Consider the following 25,376-nt stretch of genomic DNA (forward strand, 5'->3'; position numbering starts at 1 on the left):
TAAATAGCAAAATTCATTTGGGTCCTTTTTTTTTTTCTTTTCTTTCCACGAGTTGATCTCTATCATTTTAAAAATGGAAGGAAAAAAGAGTGAGGTATGTATCCTCAAATCTAATGAACACAACTAGATATACTGAATTAGGAAAAGAAAAAGATAAATATTTAGCATTTCCTCTTTCCCAAAAGAAAGCCAAAGATTAATGTTCTCTAACGACTTTGATAAGTAAGTAAATGTAGGTTTAGAAATGCATCTGAAAAAAAAATTAGAATAACCAATAGAATAATGGAAAACATTTGGGTGGATAGATGCCCTTACTTCTAAACTAGAAGTTATTAACAACATGTGGAAAAGGAAGGAAGGAAGGAAGGAAGGAAGGAAGGAAGGAAGGAAGGAAGGAAGGAAGGACCCCTCCTTTGTCCTACCACTAGCAGCAAGAACACAACAAAAGATACAAAATATTTAAGGCATAAAGCAAGTTGGCATATATACAGTTTATGTTGTACTTTTAACAAAAATTGCAAATAGGTTAAACTCTCTCATCAACAGGGAAAGGTTATTGGATGGGATTTTCTTTCTTTTTAAAAAATATTTTTGTTAATAAAATAATTTTTGTTCTGTTTTGTTCTTTTGGAGACAGGTTCTCATTCTGTTACCCAGGCTGGAGTATAGTGACGTGATCTTGGCTCACTGCAGCGTCGACCTCCTGGGCTTCGGTGATCCTCCCCCTCAGCCTGCTGAGTAGCTAGGACTACAGGCACACACCACCACACCCCACTAATGTTATTTATTTTTTGCAGAGATGAGGTCTTACTATGCTGTCGAGGCTGGTCTTGAACTGCTGGGCTCAAGCAATCCTCCTGCCTTGGCCTCCCAAAGTGTTGGAATTACACGTGAGCCACTGTGCCTGGCCTTCTTTTTAAGACAGTTACAGATATACTTTTCACAAAAAGCATACCTAAATAAAATACCATGTAAGGCTAAAAATAGAACAGACAAATAATTTTTCAACAGCCACATGCACAGCCATGAATTTTGTTTGGCACTATTAATGTGAGACAAAGAAGAAGCCAAGGGAAAATACAGGACTAAGAGTCATTTCTAACTAACATAGAATCCAGACCAAAGACACAACAGTATTAAAATTTATGGACCAAAGAATATAATATGTGCTCAATGTAACTCGGGAATTTTTAACAACACGGGAAACTATTTTATAGTTTATTGAAAGACAAATGACAAAAAAAATCTGTATATTCTGTCTGATTCTACCCATGAAAAAATTTATAGGTATATACGTGGAAAAAAACAAAAAAGACACAGATTGAAGGCATATAACATAGTAGTTGGATTACGGGATTATGAGTGGTTTTTATTTATTTTTAAATGCTTCTTTATTATTGTCTAAATTTTCAGTATTGACCGTAGACTAATCTTGTAATAAAATGGTATCATTTTAAAATAATGTATAATTGCAGTATTTGTAACTTTTCAAAGAGAATGAATTTTCTTTGTTTATATTTTACTCTGAGTTTGGTTCTCAAGGTGACTTAAAATTACCAGCTTTCATCATTTCAGCTTCTCCTTAATCAATGTACTGCTCTTCTCACACAGAAATAAACCAAAGCCGTATCTGCTTTCCTCATAAGGATACAGTTCCTACAACCTTGGCAATTTATGCAATTTAGAATGTCGCACTTAATAAAATCCTTAGAATGCATCAAATAATATAGTACCTTTGGAAATCAGTGCTGTAGTTGCTACAAAATTAAGCATTTCATATGTAATTTTTCTTGAAGAATTTAGAAAAAATCATTGAATTCTCACATAATTATTTCCCAGTTCAGTAAAATCAGACCTATACATTAACCTTGAAGAATTTTATAGTAATGGATAGAACTGATTTAAAGACCTGTAACTGATCTTTTGGTACATTGTCAATGTTTTTACTAAATTGGGTAATTAATCATGTCATTCTGAGAATTAAAAGGTTCTTTAAAATCAGATACTCTTTTTCCTTTTGCTTATGAAAGTAAAAATACATCTGCAAGTTTATTTTTAAATTTCCACCCAGTTCAATTTCACTGTGTGGTAACATGATGTCAAGGAAAATGACAGACCAAGTGACAAAGGAATCAGATAGATGTAAGCACATGTCACTGAGGTGGTTTCCCGGCATGATAAAAATTTTAACTGAAGGTGACACTAAATTAAGAAGTACTGTGCATAAAAATTAAAGCTGTGCCTTTGGGAACCCTTTTGAACATAGTGTTTCAATCAGCCACTGTAAATTCACAAAATTGACAACGCCAAACTAAACACAAAGTAAATTTATGAGAGTTTTACTTTCTATATCAAGCTTGTCCAACTTGTGGCCCATGGGCTGCATGTGGCCTAAGATGGCTTTGAATGCAGTCCAAGACAAAGTCATAAGCTTTCTTAAAACATTATAAATGATGAATTCCTTTTAGCTCATCAGCTATCGTTAGTGGTAGTATATTTTGTGCGTGGCCCAAGACAATGCTTCTTCTTCCAGTGTGGCCCAGAGAAGTCAAAAAAATGGACACCCCTGTTCTACACGATGACCGTGCTATTGCGATGACTTAGAACAACTAGAGAGAATAAGAAATAAAACCATAAACTATTAGCTGAATTATTATTTGGTAGGTAAACAAAGTTTTAAGAATAAGTTAGAGAACACATAGCAGATTGGAAAATGGAATTCATCCTTTGTCCTTGCGAATAAATCCTTTCTCTCCCTACTAAAATAGCAATAAATGAATAAAAGAGTATGAATTCATAAAGACAAAGCACGATGCTGGCAGATGAGAAAAGTGAACACATTTTTGAAGACAGAAAACAGATAAGCTGAGAGCCAAGAGTCTGCAGATAGAGAGGATGCTATAAAAACACACCAGGAAAAGTTTGGAACAGTCTTCTTCAATGGAAGTAACTTTCTTACTCCAAGGATAAGGTCTCCTGACAGTGGTAGAGAGGAGGCTCCTCTGCAGCATGCCTGGGCCCTGCCGGCCACCCCTCCCAGGAGTTCACCATTGGTGGACTCCAGCAGTGCACACAAAGCCTCACACCAGAGTTTTTTGGTGTCTCACTCTAAAAAGTGAACGAAACAGAGACTACCAGAATTTGAGAAATGCCTTTAATATAATGGGAAGAAGTCAACCAGCCTAACCAAAAACAAATCAAAACAAAAAGATTGGGGGAAAAAAAGAGTCAATGCAGGGAGCAGAAAAAACAACTCCAAACATTATCAGAGAGGTAAGAAAAGCTACACAATCTATCCAGCAAGAACAGGTTACAATCAAGAGCAAATCAGAAAACAAGAATGTATTCTCAGAAACTGAAATAAAAAAAACACAGTATAATCAAAAACTTCAACTGAAGGATTAGAAGACAAACTTGAGGAAATATTTCATAAAAGAGAATAAAAGACAAGGAGTGAAAAAGTTCTGAGCATCAGCTGAGGAAAGCAAACAGAGCAAATAGAAAAGAGAGTATTATTGAGAAATAAAATGAGAACACCTCCCAGAAATAAAAGAGGTGAGTTTCCGGAATGAAACAATGAATGGACAAAAGGCCAATTTCAAATCACCAGGGATAAATAAAAAATCTCTAAAAATGCCCAGGGAAGTGCAGTTCTTGCAGAGGGGAAGGGAGTGACATGATGGAGTGTGGGAAGAGGAACAATCCCATGGGTGGATTTAAATTTGAACGAAAGCAGACTCCTCAACAACAAAACGGTTAACATAACATGGAATGATGCCTTCAATATTCTGAAGGAAAAGGATTTCCAACTGGAATTCTACCCATGGCTGAGGAGACACACAAGCTATTTCAGTTAGAAAAGTAACTCCCTCCCACAAACTCTATCCCAAAAAGTCAGGAAATGAAGAACATAAATTGGTGAAAAGAATTCTCCAAGCCAGGAATAGAAGCTCTAAGGAAAGGGAGATAAAGGGAATTCCAAGATGGAGGAAAGACCTGGAAGGCAGCTGTGCAGCAGGTCTGGAGAGAAAGCAGTTCAGATGGAAGAAGGGCAGAGGGCTATCTGTGGGGTGAGAGGAGGATTAATGGACTCTGATGTGTCTGACTGTAGCTGAGTCAAAAGCCAGATGGAGAAGTTTGTATTTTTAGGTCACATTGTGATACAACCAGAGGGTGTTCAGTCAAAGCCAATCCAACAGGTAGGAGGATGGCTGAGGAAATGTTTTCCTTGAATGGGAAAGGCTACTTCCAAGGATGACAAGAGATACATGCCTAAGAGATCAGGGGCCCGAAGGGGTTCTCACAGGCTTCCATTAAAAAGAAGGTCAATGATGCAAAACCAACCATTACATGTAAAGTCAGAGCAACAGAACAAGAATTCCAAGAGCTGCACCTCTAGTTCCTTCCAGAACGGGTGTCTTAAGTCTCAGAATAATGCCTGGACCGTCCAAAACAGTTTATCAGCTATACATGTACTTATTGTTTTACTGTTGTAGTATTATTGTTTTGTTCCAAAATATCAATGCATGGATACTCTTAACAATTTACTGGAAGTGTGTGTGTGTGTGTGTGTGTGTGTGTGTGTGTGTGTGTTCCAATTCACTCATTTAATCATTCAGTTTGATATTTCTTTCCCTTTGTAATCATTTTTAAAAATTTGTATAACTTTTTGAGTTGAAAGTTGAATTAGTTCTCTTTCATTCTTTCTTACTGAGTAAGGTATAGATTTCTTTCTGAACATATGTACTATGATATCCTAAAAGTTTATCTCTTCAGTGTTCTCATTATACTCAGTCTAGATTTTCTGAGATTCAGGTCTGGGTTCTCCTTTGATCCCATGATTGCTTAAGTGATAGTTATAAATGTTTTTGCATTTGTTCTAGGTGACTGGATTTTTTTTCAACAATTTCTTATTTCATTGCATTTTGATCAAAGAATAGGTTTGATGTTTTGTTTTGAGAATTCACTGAGCTGTGTATGGCTTAACAGTAGAGTTTTGAAAAGTGCTTTTGGGTAGATTTATACTGTTTTCAACTTGATGTGTATCTTTAGTCACTCTTCCTCCTTTTCTTAAATCATGTTATTCAGATTCTGTATATTCTTATATCTGTTTTGCCTGTTTACTCCATCACTCTCTGAAATGAGTAAAGTCTCCTTATATGATTTTATTTCTCATTATATTTTCTGCCATTATACTTTCCAAAACATGGTATTATACCCTATAGTGAATAAAGACTATGTCTGTTTGAGTCTCATCATAAAATTGAATCTTTTGTAGTGCAAAGAGCTCTCATTTACAGATGAAGAAATAAAGTTAGGAATAGTGGGGCGATGTGCCTCATACTACAGAGTGAGTGGTCAGTCTGGACGTCCAGTTCTGGTGAGTTCCAGGCCTTGAACATGACTAGTGAGACTGACACCCCCCACCTGCCACACACACACACTCACTCACAAAGGGGAACAGATGTGAAAAGAAGAAAACATCTAAAATAATTTCCATTATTATTTTTGAGCCGACAGAACAATTCCAGGTAAACCCTGAATAGAGGGTGAGTTCTCCTATAAGTTTCCACTAAGAGCACCCAAAAATATCTTAGATTTATCTGATACCCCCAACCCCCACTTCTGAGCAGCAAATGCTCCTCTTCTATTTCTTTGCATTGTTTAAGGTTTGACACTTCAGCCACATATGCTGTGCCCTGTGTCCCACACAGGAGTTCTGGGGCAAGAGGCCTTCACATTGTAACAATATCTGGCTCTCAAAGTAAATAATATAATTATTGGTTCCTAAATAAATTACCTGTGTATGTTTTATGACACAGAGTTAGATCAAGTCTTCTGGAGACTGTGTTCTACTCATCTGGGGAAAAAAAAAATTTCATATCTAATCCTGGACCTTGGCTCAAAAGCAAATTTACATCTTGTAGTCCCAATATTGTCATCTCTAAATATTCCTATGTTAACAAATACACCTACTTCACTTTATTCCCTATGTAAATTCATGCAAATAAAATGTAAATTGTGTGATAATTGTGTGCCCAAAGTCCTATTTTCATACAGATAAGAACTGATGCAATTTATTTCAAATAATTTATCCATATTCTACATGAATTCCATACAAGTTTGAGTATTATTGCTAACACCCCTGACTATTTTAATAAAAGCTAAAATAAACCTATCTAACATCCATCTAAAAAGGACACCCAGGGTCCACCTCATCTATTAAAGTGAGGTATTATTTTCAAATGTTGTTACTGATATCTTGATGTCATTGTCCTCCTTGTCAGCTGTAGAAAATAAGATGCTGACAACTTATTTTAAGAATACTGTTTACTTCCTTTCAAAACACCAAGGCTTCAATATCAGAATCAGAAATTCTGATTTGAAATGGTAAAAACAACATTTTACTTGCAAGCACTCCACTGCCTGGGAGCATTTTCTAGAAAAGCAGCTGAAATCGCCACCTTCCTTAAAGTGGAGCACTACATTTTCATGCTTTCCCCCAGGCTTTGGAAGCAGGAGTCAATCAAGTTGTTTTATACTGGTCCTAGCCAAACTGGAGGGGCTTGCTCTTTTGTTTTGTTTTTTCTTTTCTTCTTCTTTTTCTTAAATATAAGAATATTTGCCTAAGAATCTTCTGGACTAGAGACTGCAAGAAGTGCCTTGTAAAATGACGCCTCCCTGCTAAAGGGACATACCTATGACAAGAGGAAAAAACCTTTTATTTTGGAATATTCAAGTGTTACTCATTTAAATTCATTAGGAAACTCCAGCTAGAAATGATGATTATATTAATAGCACATCTAGGAATCTGGGAGAATACAGCAAAGATTTAAAAATTTTATCTCTTGCTTACCATCTCTGACATAAAAGAACAAAATGTATAATGATAACTTCAGGTGTTTTATGGAAAATTTCTAGCATGCATGCACGTGTGTGTGTGTGTGTGTGTGTGTGTGCAAGTGCGTGTATATAGTATTCTCAAAAGATACTGCCCAAGGTAAGTACTGAAGAACAATACTTTCAATCTTTTAGAGCTATGTAAAATTTAGACTACAATAACAGTAAAAATATAAGAAAAATGCAGGGATTATGAATGGTATCAATTTTTTACAGTTAATTGCAAGAGGATTTTAGTAAATTCTTAACTTGTATACATAGTTACATTTGTAAATTGATTAACTGGGTAAAAAACAATGATTAAAGCAAGAGAGACATGCCCAGCATTTCCTAGAGCTAACCTACATTACTCATGATCCGCACTCTCCAACGACACCCTTTCAGCCAACAGTAACTCCATCAAAGATTTATCCTCACGCCTTGAAGACAAGGAATTTTGAATTCCTTGTATTAAGACAAAATAGCATTTAATATAATAAAATTTGTTTGCATTGCCTTTCACAGGTAAGTTAAAATGTATTTATCTGATGGTTTACATGCTTTATAACTCCCTAACAAAAACGCAAGGTCAAGAAACATCCAGTTCTCTAATTTTCATGTTTTCCATTCTCGATAGATGCTAGCTGCAGGTACTTGTTCTTTTCATTTTCATTTCTGAGACCCTGGAATCATGAAGCTTTTGGAGACCTTGCTCTTACTTGAGTGCTCTCTAATAATGAGGTCTGGCACTGGAGAAGAGCTGAAAGAATTCATCACACCGGCAGCCCTGCATATGTGTGAGGCCTGGAGACAGGATCACCTCTCAGGCCTGCTGTGGCCCTAAAAATGTCCCATTCTTCTCACTCTCACACTTTCAATATTTCATTTTGTTCTCTAAACTTCATAGAATGCTTTTCTTTAAACCCTTCTCTATTTTTGTATTCTTCTCGTTCATTCAGAAATTCTGAGGCCAACCTTTAAAGGCTACTTATCTACTTTAGTAGAGAAACTTAAGTCAAATATTCTCCTGATAATTAGATAATACAGAGAAGAACATCAATTAGACCCCATTTACATTATGTCAGATGAGAGAAAGTTCAGAGAAGCTGCTGGAACAAAGGGCAGCAGAACCATGGAGTCTCTGTCCACAGCCTTCTCAGAATCCAGTAGGAAGGTCAGTCAGAAACACACAGGCCCAGCGCAGGAGGCAAGCCGGCTTTGCTGAAGTGGAAGCAGAGGCTTGTGTGAGATGCTCCGCTACCTTAAAGACCAGTCCAGGAACGGTCGGTGTCATGTTAGCGCCAGCTCCACAGGAGCGGCATCTTCAGAGAAGACAAATTGCAATACCGTGGTGTGACTAACTTTGGGGATAATGATTCCAGTTTTGAAGGAGGCATTAAGACGGCCAGTCACTTCACAGAAGTACCTGCGCTCAAAATGCTACGACGAGAGGCCACAGTGCGCCAGACTCTCTCAGGGCTGTCTGACAGAACTCTCGGGGATGATGGACGTGTTCCATACCTTTGCTGTCCAATACGGTAGCCACTAGTCACAAGGGCTGCTGAGCATCTGAAATATTGCCAAGCGTGCCTGAGGAACACAGAGGCAGGTGACTAGCGAGTACCATAGTGGGGTGTTACAGCTCTAGATCACACACGCACACACACACACACACTCCCCACACACACAAACAGAAGGCCTGAGGAAGACGATCTCCATAGCTATATATTCCTAGTGCTGTCTAGGAAGTGGCTCCACCAACTCCAGCAGAGTCCTCGCTAATACAGGGCACCCTCCCAATCATGGGTTTCTCCCCTCCTCTCCCCTTCTGTCCCTCATCCTTCCTTTTTCCTCGTTTCCTCCTCCCCTCACAGAGCACTAATATTACAGTAGGTACAAGACATTGAACAGATTGTGAAAAAAAAAAATGGAGGCAGCTAGGCAGACATGAGCAAGGCAGGAGAGGCCCCCTACCCCAGGAATGCCAGGCTACCATCAGGTGATGGTCAGGTGGTTGTTAAACTGTCTAAAATAATAATTGGTCACAGCTGGTGCCAGGAAGAGGCACCCTCCCAATAGAGAAGAAACACCTGAAACTGGTGATCAGCAGCTCCCTGATAACATCTCAGGAGCTGGGTGAGTGGACCCAAGCATGTTTGCTAAGAGGCAAAATGGCGGAGTTTAACTGGTACGTGACCTTCCTCTAGGAACATTCGACTGGTAAGGGGAAAACGCCTCAAATGAGCATGTACACAACTTCAGTAAACGCACTGTGCATATGGCCTGTATTAGTCCATTTTCACACTGCTGATAAAGACATACCTGAGACTGGGAAGAAAAAAGAGGTTTAATTGGACTTACAGTTCCACATGGCTGGGGAGGCCTCATACTCACGGCGGAGGGCGAAAGGCACTTCTTACATGGTGGGAGCAAGAGAAAATGAGGAAGAAGCAAAAGCAGAAACCCCTCATAAACCCATCACCCATCAGATCTCCTGAGACTTGTTCACTATCACACGAATAGCATGGGAAAGACCAGCCCCCATGATTCTATTACTTCCCCCTGGGTCCTTCCCACAACATGGTGGGAATTCTGAGAGATACAATTCAAGTTGAGATTTCACAGGGGACACAGCCAAACCATATCATTCCACCCCTGACCCCTCCAAATTTCATGTCCTCACATTTCAAAACCAACCATGCCTTCCCAACAGTTCCCCAAAGTCTTAACTCATTTCAGCATTAACCCAAAAGTCCACAGTCCAAAGTCTCATCTGAGACACAGCAAGTCCTTTCCGCTTATGAGCCTATAAAATCAAAAGCAAGCTAGTTACTTCTAGACACAATGGGGGTACAGGTATTGGGTAAATACAACGGTTCCAAATGGAAGAAATTGGCAAAAACAAAGGGGTTACAGGGCCCATGCAAGTCTGAAATCCAGCAGGGCAGTCAAATTTTAAAGCTCTCCAATGATCTCCTTTGATTCCAAGTCTCACATCCAAGCCACACTGATGCAACAGGTGGGTTCCCATGGTCTTGGGCAGCTCCACCCCTGTGGCTTTGCAGGGTACAGCCTCCCTCCTGGCTGCTTTCATTGGCTGGTGTTGACTGCCTGCAGATTTTCCAGGTGTATGGTACAAGCTGTCAGTGGATCTATCATTCTGGGGTCTGGAGGACAGTGGCCCTCTTCTCACAGTTCCACTAGGCAGTGCCCCAGTAGGGACTCTGTGTGGGGGCTCTGACCCCATATTTCCCTTCCACAATGCCCTAGCAGAGGTTCTCTATAAGAGCCCCACCCCTGCAGCAAACTTTTGCCTGGGCATCCAGGCGTTTTCATACATCTTCTGAAATCTACGCGGAGGTTCCCAAACCTCAATCTTGACTTCCATGTACTCACAAGCTCAACACCATCTGGAAGCTGCCAAGGCTTGGGGCTTCCACCCTCTGAAGCCATAGTCCCAGATTTATGTTGGCTCCTTTCAGTCACCGCTGGAGCAGCTGGGACACAGGGTACCAAGACTCTAGGCTGCACACAGCACAGGGACCCTGGGTCCAGCCCACAAAACCACTGTTTCCTCCTGGGCCTCCAGGCTTGTGATGGGAGAGGGTGCCACAACGGTCTCTGACATGGCCTGGAGACATTTTCCCCATGGTCTTAGGGATTATCATTAGGCTCCTTGCTACTTATGCAAATTTCTGAAGCTGGCTTGAATTTCTCCTCAAAAAATGGGTTTTTCTTTTCTACTGCACCATCAGGCTGCGAATTTTCTGAACTTTTATGCTCTGTTTTCCTTTTAAAATGGAACGCTTTTAACAGCACCCAAGTCAACTTTTGAATGCTTTGCTGCTTAGAAATTTCTTCCACCAGATACCCTAAATCATCTTTCTCAAGTTCAAAGTTTCACAGATCTCTAGGGTAGGGGCAAAATGCTTCCAGTCTCTTTGCTAAAACACAACAAGGGTCACCTTCGCTCCAGTTCCCAACAAGTTCCTCATGTCCATCTGAGACCGTCTCAGCCTTATTGTTCATATCACTATCAGCATTTTTGTCAAAGCCATTTGACAAGTCTCTAGGAGGCTCCAAACTTCCCCACATTTTCCTGTCTTCTTCTGAGCCCTCCAAACTGTTCCAGCCTCCGCCCTTTACACAGTTCCAAAGGTGCTTCCACATTTTTCTTGTACCTTTTCAGCAGTGCCCCACTCTACTGGTACCAATTGTACTGTATTATTCTGTTTTCACACTGCTGATAAAGACATACAGTGGACTGGGAAGGAAAAAGAGATTTAATTGGACTTCCAGTTCCACATGGCTGGGGAAGCCTCAGAATCATGGTGGGAGGTGAAAGGCACTTCTTAGATGGTGGCAGGAGGGGAAAATGAGGAAGAAGCAAAAGTGGAAACCCCTGATAAACCCATCAGATCTCGTGAGACTTATTCACTATCACAAGAATAGCACGGGAAATACTGGGCCCCATGATTCAATGACCTCCCCCTGGGTCCCTCCCACAACATGTGGGAATTCTGGGAGATACAATTCAAGTTGAGATTTGTGTGAGGATACAGCCAAACCATATCATGGTCCCTCCCAAGTGCTGGCAGGCCACTGCACATGTGGACAGTCCACTCCAATGAAGAATCGGGGTGACGCAGGAGAATAGGGTCTAGAGGCAGGAAACCTAAGGCCAATTCACCCTGACTCCCTAGAACTAAATGAAAAGAAAATCCCCAACTTTCCACTCTCAAGTAACAAAAGGACCAGAGGCTACTCCCTTTGCACCCCCGACGCCCTGCTTTTCTGCTTGAAAGATGGAAAATTGAAAGTATCTCTGATTGGTTGTAGACAGCAACCAGTTGTGGACAGCAACCAATCAGATGTTTGCATAGCAGCATAACTTTGTAACTTCACTTCAGCCTCTGATTCATTGCTTTCCACAACCAATCAGACTGATTGTTGCCTACTACTTCATCTACATAGGGTGTACACCAAGTAACCAATGGGAAACCTTTAGAGGGTATTTAAGGCCCCCTAAAATTCTGTAATGGGGATCTTGAGCCCCTCTGCTTGGGCCTGCTCCCACCCTGTGGAGTGTGCTTTCATTTTCAGTAAATCTCTGCTTTCGTTGCTTCATTCTTTCCTTGCTTTGTGTGTTTTGTCCAATTCTTTGTGCCAGACACCAAGAACCTGGACTCCCTCCACCAGTAACAAGGGCAGAAGAAATGCAACCCCTGGAATTATGCCAATGTATAGAAACCCCAAGGCAAGGCCTAAATGGCTTACTTGACTCTCTCAAGTTGCCCTCCTGGCCCTCTTCCAAGTGCACTTTACTTCCTTTTGCTCCTGCTCTAAAACTTTTTCATAACATTTCCCTCTTGCTCAAAAACTTGCCTTGGTCTCTCACTCTGCCTTAGTCTCTCACTGTGCCTTATGCCCTGGAACGAATTCTTTCCTCTGAGGCAGCAAGAATTGAGTTGCTGCAGATCCGTGCAGACTGGACACTGTTAGCACTAAGACGTCTCCTCCAGGTCCAGCTCCATGTTCACAGTCTGAGTCCCACAGATTTTCACAAGTCACCAAGCAGTCTTCATGTCTTTCTTTTGTTTAATGGATGCTATATTTTTTTCTTTTAAGTGTTAATAGATTTATGCATATCACATTTATATTCATGTATGTGATTTAGGAGTGCTTATCACTATTATGGTGGCATTTCCTTTGATTCAGTTAAAAATGTTTTAGGCACTAGTTTCCAGGATTGCCTGAGAAAGCATGGACTTCCTGTATTACACTTAGACCCTTTATTCAAACAAATTTTTTCTTGCTTCATGTATTATATGACTTAATCTTTTCTCTTTATAATAAACTTTTCTATGATGTTTGTTTATATATTTGTGTATTTGAACAAATTTGATATTAATTCTTTCAGTCTTAATTTATATATTTATATATATCACCAATATAAATAATGTATTTATACATTATTTACCAATTGATAAGGATAGAAAAAGAAGCAAAGGCTTACATATTTACTTATATTATTTTTCTTTAAAAGCAACATCTGTTCATACGGATACTGTCAAATACTTAAAACCTGGGCATATTCTGCAACATAACTTCACACTAGTTTTCTATTCTTTTATAGAATTAACTCCAAATGAATAAGAAAGAGAGAAAAGGAAATAGAGGCAGGAAATAGAAAATGAGTGGAAAAGGTAAGAGGCTCTGGAATTTCTCTGGAAGAAAGCAAGTCTCAGGACAGGGTAGTGGGTGTGTATGACAGTGTGCATTTGGTAGGAAAACTGTCACAAAACAGAGATTCTGGGACATGAAGTGGGTCTGGGAAACACCTCATAATTCCAAGAAGGTTCTAGAAGGGCAGAGTTGCAGGCAGAGGAAAATGTCAAGGAAGGGCCTCGGCAATACAGACGTGGGAGTGTCACAGGGGCAGCTGGTTCCATGAGACTCATTTATGATGCTCCATGTAGCTGCTAATCTGCAGAATGTTTCCATTCATCCGGGAAATAACTTAAGTAAGAAAAATGTTACCTGTGATGTCCTGAATAACGTGGACCACGGATATGGCCTATTCCTCGGCACCCGGGAGTAGGACAGACAGCTTGACCTGGAAGGATCTTCAGGTCATTCCATCCTTCAGGAAGTAAAAGAACATGCCTTGAAAACACTCTCATTAAAGAAGACTGCGAATCTGAAATATGTAAATGATGCTAATTAAGACTTTACAAATTAAAAACAAACCATCACCAAAAACCACTTACAGGTGACTTACGATGTATTAGTAATATTAAATTGTTTAGCAGAAAATACCAGTGCTGTAATAAATAACACTAACAGCACAATCCATATCAGAGAGAGAGGAAAATGAATAAATGAATAGGCATTGAAGAAATTTTTTTTTTCTTTGAGACTAAGTCTCACTCTGTCACCCAGGCTGGAGTGCAGTGGCGCATCTCAGCTCACTGCAACCTCCGACTCCTGGGTTCAAGCAATTCTCCTGCCTCAGCCTCCTGAGTAGCTGGAATTACAGGCGTGCACCACCACACCCGGCTGATTTTTGTATTTTTAGTAGAGACAGGGTTTCACCACTTTGGCCAGGCTGGTCTTAAGTTCCTGAACTCAGACAATCTGCCCGCCTAGGCCTCCCAAAGTGCTGGGATTGCAGGCGTGAGAAATTTTTAAAAATAGATATGGGAACATTCACTTATTTCTTTCAGAGATTAATAATGGCATAGGCAATACAGCCACAAGCTGAGAACGCGAGTATGTAAGGTCTGCTTTCTGGTCCTCGGTGAAGCCTCCACTCAACCACAGCAAGGATCTTGGAATACTGGACAGAAACCAGGCTAGTAAACAGGGTGTGCTGAAGATGGCAAACATGGACCTACAGCACACTTACTCAAGTGGCTGTCAAAGCTAGGCAAAGAAAGAACTGACATTATGCTACTCTATGCTACTGCTATACTGTACCATATGCTACACTGTACTATATGCTACACTGTACTATATATTGTACTATACACTACACTGTACTATATGCTATACCATACACTATACTGTACTATACACTACACCACACTATATGCTGCATTGTGCTATATACTATGCCATGTACTACACTGCACCATAAGCTACAGTGTACTATATACTATACTCTATGCTACACCATGCTGTAAGCTACACTGTGCTATATTGTACTATATACTGTACTGCATTGCACTGCACTGTACTCTAACCATGCCAACCAGTCTGTCAATCTGAAGAGGCAGTCTACATCTAAATATTATCCATAGCAAAACCTCCATGCCCTGTTCTGTGATTTTCCTCAGTATTCTCTGCCCCCTAAACACACCTGCACACACACACACACACGTGCACACACACACACACATGCACATTCACACATATCAGTTCCTGGAACATCCCATCCCATACCTCCTGCTGTTCTGCGCCTTACTTCCCTGACAATCCCACACTTTCCTTCTCCCCTCCCAGCTCTCAGACTTCCATTTCCTGTTCAACAAATTCCCTACTTCCTCCTCCTCATCTCAGTATTCCCCATTTCCCAGTCCTGGTTTCATGGGGCTGAAGACGTGGCTTCCCACAGCCCTCCGCAGGGGTCACGTGCCTCCAGAGAGGTAGGGGAGTCCGGCCAGTCTTCCTCTCTGTGCCTCCTCGGGGCCACACCTCTGAGGCTCCTCTTCTGAGTCTGCTGCCTTGGGCTTCCACCATCTGCCCACTGTTTCCACATCACTCAGGGAAGACTTCGGCACTGGTTCTCCACGTTCTGCTCTCTCCCAACTCTGGCAATTGCTCAGGCACACTCAGGCCCCATGTGCTCATCCTGCCGCTCTGCCACCCCAGCACATCAGTCACTTCCTTGAGCCGGTGGCCCCCAACTCATCTGGGCCACACAAAGAAAACCCTCTGGGTCTTGTCATCACCCAAAATGGCTTTGTTTCCAAAACCCCACCTGACCACAAAATCGTATCCTCCCATACTACACGTGTGCGCTCAGGTGCCCAACTGCTGCTGATGTTTTCAACGTCAGTGGAGTTTCCAGGCCACTAATTTCCCTTCTCCTCTTCCTCAGTCCCTTCTGAGGGGCCACAACCGCCTTTCCTTGTCTAACTTAGATTCTATCAATTATTTGATCCTCTGTTGCTCTCTGACTTTTTAATCACGTCTGGCTGTGGGGCGGGGGTGGGAAAGAGCCAACCACGGATCACCCGAAACAACCTGCTGCTCTATGTTTTGCAAAACTAAGTTCTCCTGGGGAAAAAATGCGCATCATGCAGACGAGGTGTTACCAAAACACCTGTCTCCCACACTGCCACTGGCCTGCAGCCTCAGCCCTGCTAACTGAGGACCGGGAGCCCGTGGACAGAGCGCCTCCTCATCACCTGCCCAGCACTTCCCCTCCTTCCTTTCCACTGTAGTGTGGGGCGTACTTTCCCCTCTCCAAAGCAAATCCCTCACCACCTATGCTTGATCTCATCACCTCCCATTCTCCAGGATCTGTAAGCTATGAGGTATTTTAATCGCTCCTTGACTATTGACCAACATTTAAACATACTCCAGTTTCCCCATCATAAAAACAAAGGCAAAAGAGAAAACGAAAGTTTACAACTCTACTTGGATCCCACATGCCCCTTAGCTGCTGTTCCCCGTTTCTTGTTCAGAGCAAACTTCTCAAAGTAGTTACCTCCTTCTCCTCAGGGCTCTTTTCCTGAGCCACATGTGTTTTAACACCATCCCACACATTAGGATAACATCCCTCATATTGGGACCTAGACTCAGTCAGTACTTTCATGAAATCTAATTACAATGTAATACAAATTTGTGGTAGACTATGAGTGCCTCTGAAAGGAAGAACTATGGATTACTTACCTATTCCGCAAGCACTTACACTATGTGCTCAGTAAGTGCTTGTGGAATAGGTGTTTACTGAAACTGTATACTGTACTATATGCTACAGTATGTAGTTCAATGTATAGTTGGTAGTCTCCTTCTGGAATTGCTGTTGTCTGCTGGCTTTGGCAGCATCACACTCTGACGGTTTTCCTCCTGAACATGAGGATTCTTTTGTAATCTCCTTTGCCAGCATTTCCTCCTCTAGTCAACCTGAAATGTCAGGTAACATCCTCACGGTTTGCTCCTGGGCCATCCATTTCTACGGCTTCATTTACCAACTGCATGCTCACAGGCTACAGCCCAGGCATTCTTGAAGTTCTACACCAATGTATCCACCTTTACACTTGATGTCTCCATAGTTATTTCTTAAAGTCATTTCAAAGTCAGTATGTTCAGACTGAATCTTTTGTCTTGTCCCCCAGCCTTCTTTTCCCCTAGAGCAGCTCATCTCCATGACTGCATTACCCTCCCTCCAGGAGCTTGGATCCTCGACATCATCTCTCCCTGGATCCTTCACATCACCCGTCCCTCATTTCATGACACCCTATCAATCAGTCCTCAATTTTTCAAATATTTCTTTTACCTCCCAACTCATCTTCATCGCTACTATGACTGGCCTAATCCAAAGCCATCTTCCTGATTGAAGAATTGCAACAGTCATTCTTCACTCTTCCTAACCTATTTTGCATCTTGTAATCAGAGCCATCTTTTCAAATCACAGATAAAATCATATCACTTCTCTCTTAGCACATTTCAAAGGCTTCTCATTGCTGTTAGGACAAAACCTCAAATTTTTAACCTGGCCTGACTGATTTATGATTGGACTTGATTTTCCTCCTCATTCAGGATTCTGCATCCATGCTGGCCTTCTCCTGTTCCGTGAACCTGCCAGGTTCTTTCATACATCAGGGCATTTGCATGCTGGCAAGAACATTCCACTGTCCCCTTGGATGACTCCTTCTTATCTTTCACATCTTGGCTTATATTTCACTTCCTCATGCTAATTTCTGAGAGGAGGTTAGGTCCCCATTTTATGTAGCACCTACCTCAATTACAAAGTAAATAATTATTTGTTTAATGTCTATCTCTCTTATTAGACTATAAGCTGCAGGCATGAGTCTAGTTCACCACTGTGTCACCAGTATCTAGCCTGACACATAGTTAGTGCTCAGTAAGTGTTCGTGGAATAGGTCAGTGTTCCATAGTTCTTTCTTCCTTTGAGAGACACTCATAGTCCAGAAAAGCAGCTTATATATAAACAGCAAATTTGCATTATAGTGAAATTAGGTTGCATGGAAATACTGACTGAGTTTAGGTCCCAATGTGTTGTAATATTAAAACAAATATTTAAGCCTCAAATACATTTTCATTACATTTACTGAACCATAGGAAAGTGTCTGAAGCACATCTTATGTTCTTATGACTTTGTGAAACACATTGAGGCATAAATAGAGAAAAATAGAGCTACTCTATTCAAAGCCAGCGTTTGGAAACAGCTTTTTAAAAAACAACTTTTAAACAAATCAGAGGAAGAGATGTTTGAAAAACTGTAAAGAGGATCGACATGGTGGCCCACGCCTGTAATCCCAGAACATTGGGAATTTGAGGTGGGAGGATTGCTTGAGGTCAGGAATTTAAAACCTGCCTGGGCAACATAGAAAGACCTTATTTCTACAAAAAAAAATTTTTTTTAAGTTATCTAGGCATGGTGGCATGTACCTATAGTCCTAGCTACTCTGAAGGCTAAAACGGGAAGATCTCTTGAGCCCAGCAGTTCAACCAGTCTGGGAGACAGTGAGACCGTATCTCAAAAAAAAAACTGTAAACAAATCCTTCATTAAGAAATATGCCTGTGTCATTCAGTAAATAAAAGGATCTAAGAGAAAAGAAATATATAGTATATAAACAGTTTTCTCTAAACTGGATCTCACAATACATTATCCAAGCTATCATTACAAAGGTCTGGAATATTAAACCCACAAATAAAAAAAAAATACTCTCCATCAGCCAGCCCGCATGGAACTCTGTGTGGACAACATTCTACACACACAGTGACCTTTCAGTGAATGCTACTTAATATTGTTTTCAGTACTATTTTAATGTACTTTATTAAATTAAGTTTTAAACCGATGTTTTTAATATTTATCAATGCATATTTATCTCCATATCCCTGACGGGTACCATCAATCTCTCCCAGGTAGAGCTGGAAGGAAAGGCATGACCTCAACTAGGGGAGAAGAGCCATCGCATTAAGAAGTACAGCAAAAGACATAACAAAGAAAGTATCGAGAAGAACAGGAAATAAAAATGCATGGGACCAGGCAATTTTCTCATTAAATTTTGTATGACAAAGTATAATAGGTTGAATCAATGACAAATGAGACAAGGAGCCATCCACTGGGGGAAAGAAACCTGCAAATTCTGCAACAGTTCACATTATTGCTCTAAGATAAAGGAAACCTACCATCAAATGAATGTTTTTGTTCAGAAAATAATCATATTTTTGCCAAGAATAGCTTACTATAATTTAGACATTTAGACTATTAGGTCTCAAGAAGAAATGTTCTCAGCTCTAACTCACTTTTTCAGAAAGAGCATCCCTGACCATATTACCCACTCTTGTCTTCTTTTTACCACTTTTCCTGAAATTAGTTTTGTAGTTTATCTGCTTCTATCACCTGTCTCCCCCTTCACTAGAGTGAGGACATTTACCTTATCTAACTTGTCTACCACTGTATCCCCAGCACCTACTAGAACAGCGAGTGGCAAGTAATAGATACTCAACAAGTACGTTTTAAGAGTGGGAAGATGATAATAAAGACAGCAATGGCTGGGCGCAGTGGCTCATGCCTGTAATCCCAGAACTTTGGGAGGCTGAGGCAGGCAATCACGAGGTCAGGAGACCGAGACCATCCTGGCTAACATGGTGAAACCCCATTTCTACTAAAAATACAAAAAGTTAGCTGGGCGTGGTGGTGGGCGCCTGTAGTCCCAGCTACTTGGGAGGTTGAGGCAGGAGAATGGCATGAACCCAGGAGGCAGAGATTGCAGTGAGCCAAGATCATGCCATTGCACTCCAGCCTGGGCAACAGAGTGAGACTCCATCTCGAAAAAAAAAAAAGCAACAATTAATACCTGGAAACATTATTTTATCACAATGCTGTGAGATCATCGCTATTTTATTCTCATTTCAGAGCTCAGCTTGTCTGAAATCCCTCTCTGATCTTCTGTTTCTAAATATTATGAGCTACTTGCTGTATCAAGCAGCATGAATAACTCCTAATTCATTGCAAATCTTCTATGAAAACTTTTACTCAGGCAGCAGTAAATCTAATGGCAAGATTCTTTAGGAAAGGACAAAAAGGAAAGAAAATACGCTTTTAAACTAGGAATTATCTGAATAATGAATAATGTTTTACCCTAACATGATACTATTGTTAAGATGTCCTCATGGAAATCCCCATTCACACAGAAATGCATGGTTACTACACGCAACCCTCTTTCCTTGCCAACCAAACTCTGATTTTGCTCAGGGCAACAATGTGCCCAGCTATACACATCCTCTTTCGCAGCCTCTCTTAAATCTGGTCATGGTTACTTGACACTGTCCTGGATAACAGGACCGGAGGGAAAGGCACTGTAAGGACAAATGCTTTTCTTTCCTGTTAAAAGGGCGAAGATGACACTGGTACTGCTTTGCCCATTTCCCCCTCCTTTGGACTCCCTGGAATGCAGATGTAAACACTCATGAGATGATAAGCACCGAGACAAATGCAAAGGTGTTGAGGGAAGAAGAGAATAAAGGAAGACAGAGCCTGGGCTCACAATACTGCCATCCTTGGACCTGCTACACCAGTGATCTGTCATGCAAGAAAAATAACCCTCTCTTTGATTAAACCCTATGGTTTAATTTTTGTGTTACTTGCCAATAAAAATTTCTAGGATAAAACAGCAATTATATTTTGATTTTTCTTTTGTGAAATCAAGCAATTGTCCTTAAAAGAAAACACTCAAATTGCATGTGGATTTTAGACATATTGTCAGGTAAAGATGATGTAAGAGATCAAGGCAAAAATCAAGAAATAAAAGAGATTGTACTTATCTCTAGAAAATGAAAAAGGGAACTGTCTTTTCTTATTCCAAAATGATCCAAACTGGTGACTCTGGGTGATGTCACTTATTATTATACCTAAAATGGGTTACAGACTGAGAACATCATCCTCCTTCTAAGAATGTACTTTCCTCTCAGAACTGTAATTTTATTTGGTGTACAGATACCCATAGCACAGTGATAATGCTGACCCTGAAGCAAATTAAGATGATCTATTTGTTTAAATATATAGACGACTTATGGATTGATGTTGGCCAGCATAAAAAATAAATAAATAAATAAGGATCAGGAGCATTACTATCTTTATTTCAATACTAATTACTCACTGCTGAAACAGTACTCGGTTCAACCTGATTCATTTAGCAAGTTTGTTTTTTTTTTTTTATAATAGAGAAATGACATTAGCGTTGGGTGATAATATCCACTAGAAGATGTGCAAACACTGCTTCTTTGAAAAGGGAAATAGATTTAAATGTCACAGATAACAGGCAAGTTAAGATTTTATTTTTTTCTTATTTTTAACATAAAATTAATTACTGAGGGTTATCCATTCAATTAAAGAGATACTGCAGGTTTATTAGATGCTGATGTTCCCTTTGCTAGGGATATGGTGGCAAACCAAAGAGAAGGCCCTGCCAACGGGGAGCTCTACCTTTTGATGCCAAAGATGGAATAAGCCATCAGATAAGAAGCATGACAGCAAGTCAGAGTGATGGTGCTAGGCAGATACATGAAGTGGGGTAAGGAAGAGAAAGTAAGTGGGGATGTCGGGAGATCTTTAAGATGGGGAGGCAGGGAAGGAGTGCTGATATTTGAGCAGAATCCTACTTGAAGCGAGAGCACGGGACACGCTGGGACAACTGCCAGAAGGCCTGGGCGAGGGGAAGGGTGGCAGGAGATGAGACCGTGTGGGCCAGAGTCTCTTATTTATTCTGGGTTGGCCAGGAGACACTGGCAAGCACTGCGTGGAGAGGAGATCGGTGAGAACACACCTACCGCGCTGCTTGGTGAGCAGTTTACTTCTCCCGGCACCTGGTAAACAGCCTGCTGAGCGCTCTGCATCGTGGCTGGGACTGGAGTCAACCCTTCAGAGCCCACACAGGTAGCATCCACACCGCTATTTACAGTCGGGGCTAGGTGAACCCCATGGCGAGTTCGTGTCCATGAAGAAGAGAAGTCTGAGGACTGAACTCTGGGAACACCGAGGTGTAGAGATCAGAAAGAAAGAGTGAGCGAGGCAGCTGAGAGCGAGGAACCAGCTACTAGAGGAAGAGCCAGGTGGAAGCTGCGCAGACGGCGCACAGACCACGGGAGGGTTGAACCAGCGGCCGGGTGCCGCTGGGTTTGGCAACATACCGGGCTGCCAGGCCTGCGGCAAGAACGTTTTCAGTGAAAAGGTGTGAGCAAGCCTGATGGAGGTTCACGGGAAAGTGGAAGAGGAAAAAGGGAGAAGCTGTAGTTTAAACAACTTCTTAATAAATTTTTATATCAAAGGTTGTACAAAATGGTTATTAAAAAGTGGGTTTATGCCCCAAATGGTATTTCTATTACTGTTTTTGTTTGAGTGATGATGAGAATATTTCAGTATAGGGAAAATTTGATAATGTAGGGAGGGGTTTAAATGTGGGAAAAAGTCCTTGAGTGAGGACGGGGTGACAGGCCAGTATCCCGGTGAGGATGGGTTGTAGGACGATCAGGGACTGTCAGCAGTCCCAGTCCTGACGAAGGCAAAACCTGTGTGCATATGATGGGCGCTAGTGAGCTCCATGGCAGGAGGAAGACAAATTTCGCCGCTGACAGCTTTTATGTTCTCGGTGAAACAGGCAGTAAGCTCGACAGCTAAGCTTGAGAATGGGGCAGGGGGGCAAGGTATGAAATGTGAACTGAAAATCAATGAAGCAGCTGTTCAATTATGCACACATTCCCATTTCAAATAATTAAGCTTTTACTATCTTTATTTTGAATTGGAAATGTTTAGGTTAGTGTCTTGGTTTTTTCCGTGCCACCCCCCAGTAAATTTATAGTTTGCTAAGAAGATTTAATGAAATAATTACCCTTGAACATTAGAGAATGCAACTAATAAGCATTATCTTTCAAACTAAAATTATAGGTTAATCATACCTACTCTCCTCCTAATGAAATTAGGGAAAATAAATATTCATTGTGCTATAATAATTAGTGTCTCAAACAGAAGAAGGAAATAGTATAACCAAACACAATGTTTGCTTGTACCTGGGTTTCAGAACATCATATTTCATAATACATAAATAAAACAGAACAATGATTTTGTGAAATGAAAATGCAACAAAAGAATTTCAAAAGGTTCCTAAAAATGCCAATTTTATACTTACTTGACAATCTAGAAAAAAATCTTTAAAGTACCACGATGGCAATATTAGTAGAGAAAGACAATCTAACCATCTGCCTGCAATAGGGATATGTTTAGAAATGTGGTAGGGTCCTGAGAGAGATAAATCGATATAATGATAATACTTATCTTCCACTCAGAAACAAGCGTACAGTAAGAAAAGAATGCAAACGCCGAAAGTCTCTTTCACAGATCTGACAGAGCTTCAGAGCAGGTAAGGCAATAAGAAGAACATGATGTACTGGCCTTTGCTTATTATTTTAAAATGAGACAGAAGACCACTTCCTTAATAAAGAACTGGCAAATACTTTCTTAACAAAATATGGTAAAATGCATTTATCATATGTTGAGTTTTAATTAAGAGACAATAATATAGTGGGTAATTGGCTAATTAAACGAGGATCCCAGAAAAAGATGACCTCATATTTAAATACAAGTACAGCATCAGGGAGATCAGAGGTTTGATGGAAAATGGAATGATCTGACCTGTAGCCTCTGATCGAAGCATCTGAGATCTGGCTGTGTACTGGTATGAGCCATTGTAAGGATTAGGAACAAGAAAGCGAAGAAGATACACATATAGTTTTCACTGATATATGGAAAAAATGACAGTAAAGAGGAAGGGAAAATTGTATATTCAATTTCAGATATCTCCCCATTCAAACATGTCACATTAGTATTTTAAAGTATTTATATCACAACCACTTAAACACAACAAAACTAAGTTCTTTTTATACTATAGAATAGGTCTTTTTAAAATGTTGGATTGTTTTATTACTCATTTTTTAACCTTTCAAAAATCAGGAGAAGGACCTTTTTGTTGATCTACAGAACAGATAAAATTGTGAGAGGTCCACATAGATAATGTAGAAGCATAGGATTTATTTTTTCTTTTTTTGAGACTTGTCAACTGGTATCAACCAGGCTGGACTGCAGTGCTGCACTCATGGTTCACTGCAGCATCGACTTCGTTGGCTCAAATGATCCTTCTCTCTCAGCCTCCTGAGTAGCTGGGACCACAGTTGCACACCACCATGCCCAGCTAATTTTTCCACCTTTATTTTGTAGTGAGGGGGGTCAGGCTATGTTGCCCAGGACAGTCTTGAACTCCTGGTTCAAGTGATTCTCCCACTTCAGCCTCCAAGAGTGCTGGAATCACAGGCGTGAGCCACCATCCCCAACCATGAAACACAGAATTTTAAGAGTAGAAAAAATGTTAAGAGTTATTGGCATACACACAAAAAATGTTTTACATATAAACTAAATTGTATGAAGCCTACCCTTAACTAACAGACTTACTGTGAGGAACTAAAGAGCTAAATGGCACCTAAAAGGATTTAATATGAATACTATTTCACTAGATAGTCCTGTTCCATTTTTTTCATTATTTTTAAGAAATAAAAAAGACAGTGATTAAAATATATTTATCTTTTAAACTTTACCGTTATAAAAATTGTTTCTCAAAGAAATTATAAAGAACTAAGAGGACTTTTTAACTTTCTTTTACCGTAAACCTCCTTTAGCCTTTTATGAGAAATCAGCCTTTTAAAAAACCACCTAATTTGGTACTTGGTTTGTGTAATTGAATTATTCCCATTTGACTCAAGTAAAAATGCTGCAAAACCGTCCCCCTTCTCTCTTTTTCTCTCTCATTCATTAACTCATTCTCTCTCTCTCTCCCCCTTCCTCGACATCGCCTTAAGCAAAGTGACACTTAAACTCAAGCCAAAGGGATGATAACTTGTATACTCCTCAGTCCTAGGATTGCTCTTATTCATGTAAAGGGAGATAAGAGACAGGTCAAAAGCTATAAGCATATCAAAGTAGCTTATGAATTGGTTTTGAGCATCCCCAGCCTTTGAACTGTTTTTCCCCTCTTTTACTAAAAGAGAATTCTAGTTTCATTGATAGTGTCACATACAATTTTCTGGCTAAAAAAATCAAGCTGACTAGTTGCTGATAGAAATGTCATATATGTTCTCATAACCAAACAAGTATAAATATGAAAGTTACCTATAAGAATGAAACATACTCCCAGGTGGAGTGACTATACCATTTTTCCAATAACCTGAAAAGTACACATCTAAAGCGGGAATTTTGGTGTCCATAATCCCTTCTCAAACTAGCCTAACAGGGACACATTAAAAGTTCTCATGACCAGTAAGCTTTTGGGCATTCTTAACAGAAAATGTTATGAGTTGTTTGAGAACACACACACATACACACACACACACACACACACACACACAAATTACACAATGTATAATTCTAATTACATTTCTCTCCATGGCTTCTGCGTGAAATCTATCTCTGCAATTAATGACATTTCATTATTGACATTTAGAAACTTGGCAGAATTGCCAAGTTTCCAAATGGAAGGAAAATCCTCCACCTGATGCCTCTAACAGATGCTTCGATAATGTAAAAGGAGCAAATTGCCTTCCCTCCAACCCCCCTGTACTAGTTTATTCCCTGGTGGCTTCAAATTTGTCTAGACTGTACAACTGAGAGAGAACAAGCCCTCACTGAGTCTAAGTGTTAGTGCTGCCCCAAGGGAGCTCCTTGCAAGCAGATGTAAGAAACCAGACTTCCTAC

At 40.4% G+C, this 25,376-nt stretch overlaps 1 protein-coding gene across 30 annotated transcripts in view; it reads right to left on the reverse strand.

The window, feature by feature from the left end:
- L3MBTL4 (L3MBTL histone methyl-lysine binding protein 4) overlaps positions 1-25,376 on the reverse strand; it is a 448,773-nt gene that overhangs the window by 166,819 nt on the left and 256,578 nt on the right. For 16 of the 30 annotated variants that reach the window (XR_010582936.2, XR_012427317.1, XR_012427316.1 and 13 more), the window contains one exon: positions 13,420-13,522. The exons of 2 other annotated variants lie outside the window; for them this stretch is intronic. Coding sequence is in view for 23 of the 28 variants with exons in the window: in XM_065534193.2 (XP_065390265.1) it covers positions 13,420-13,522 (103 nt within the window). In the remaining 5 variants the exon portion in view is untranslated. Of the gene's footprint in view, positions 1-13,419; positions 13,580-25,376 lie in introns of all 30 variants that reach the window. 12 more of the 30 variants (XR_010582934.2, XR_010582935.2, XM_074022842.1 and 9 more) reach the window with 1 other exon arrangement.

This window comes from Macaca fascicularis, chromosome 18 (assembly GCF_037993035.2).
Source record: "Macaca fascicularis isolate 582-1 chromosome 18, T2T-MFA8v1.1".
NCBI classification, from domain to species: domain Eukaryota; kingdom Metazoa; phylum Chordata; class Mammalia; order Primates; family Cercopithecidae; genus Macaca; species Macaca fascicularis.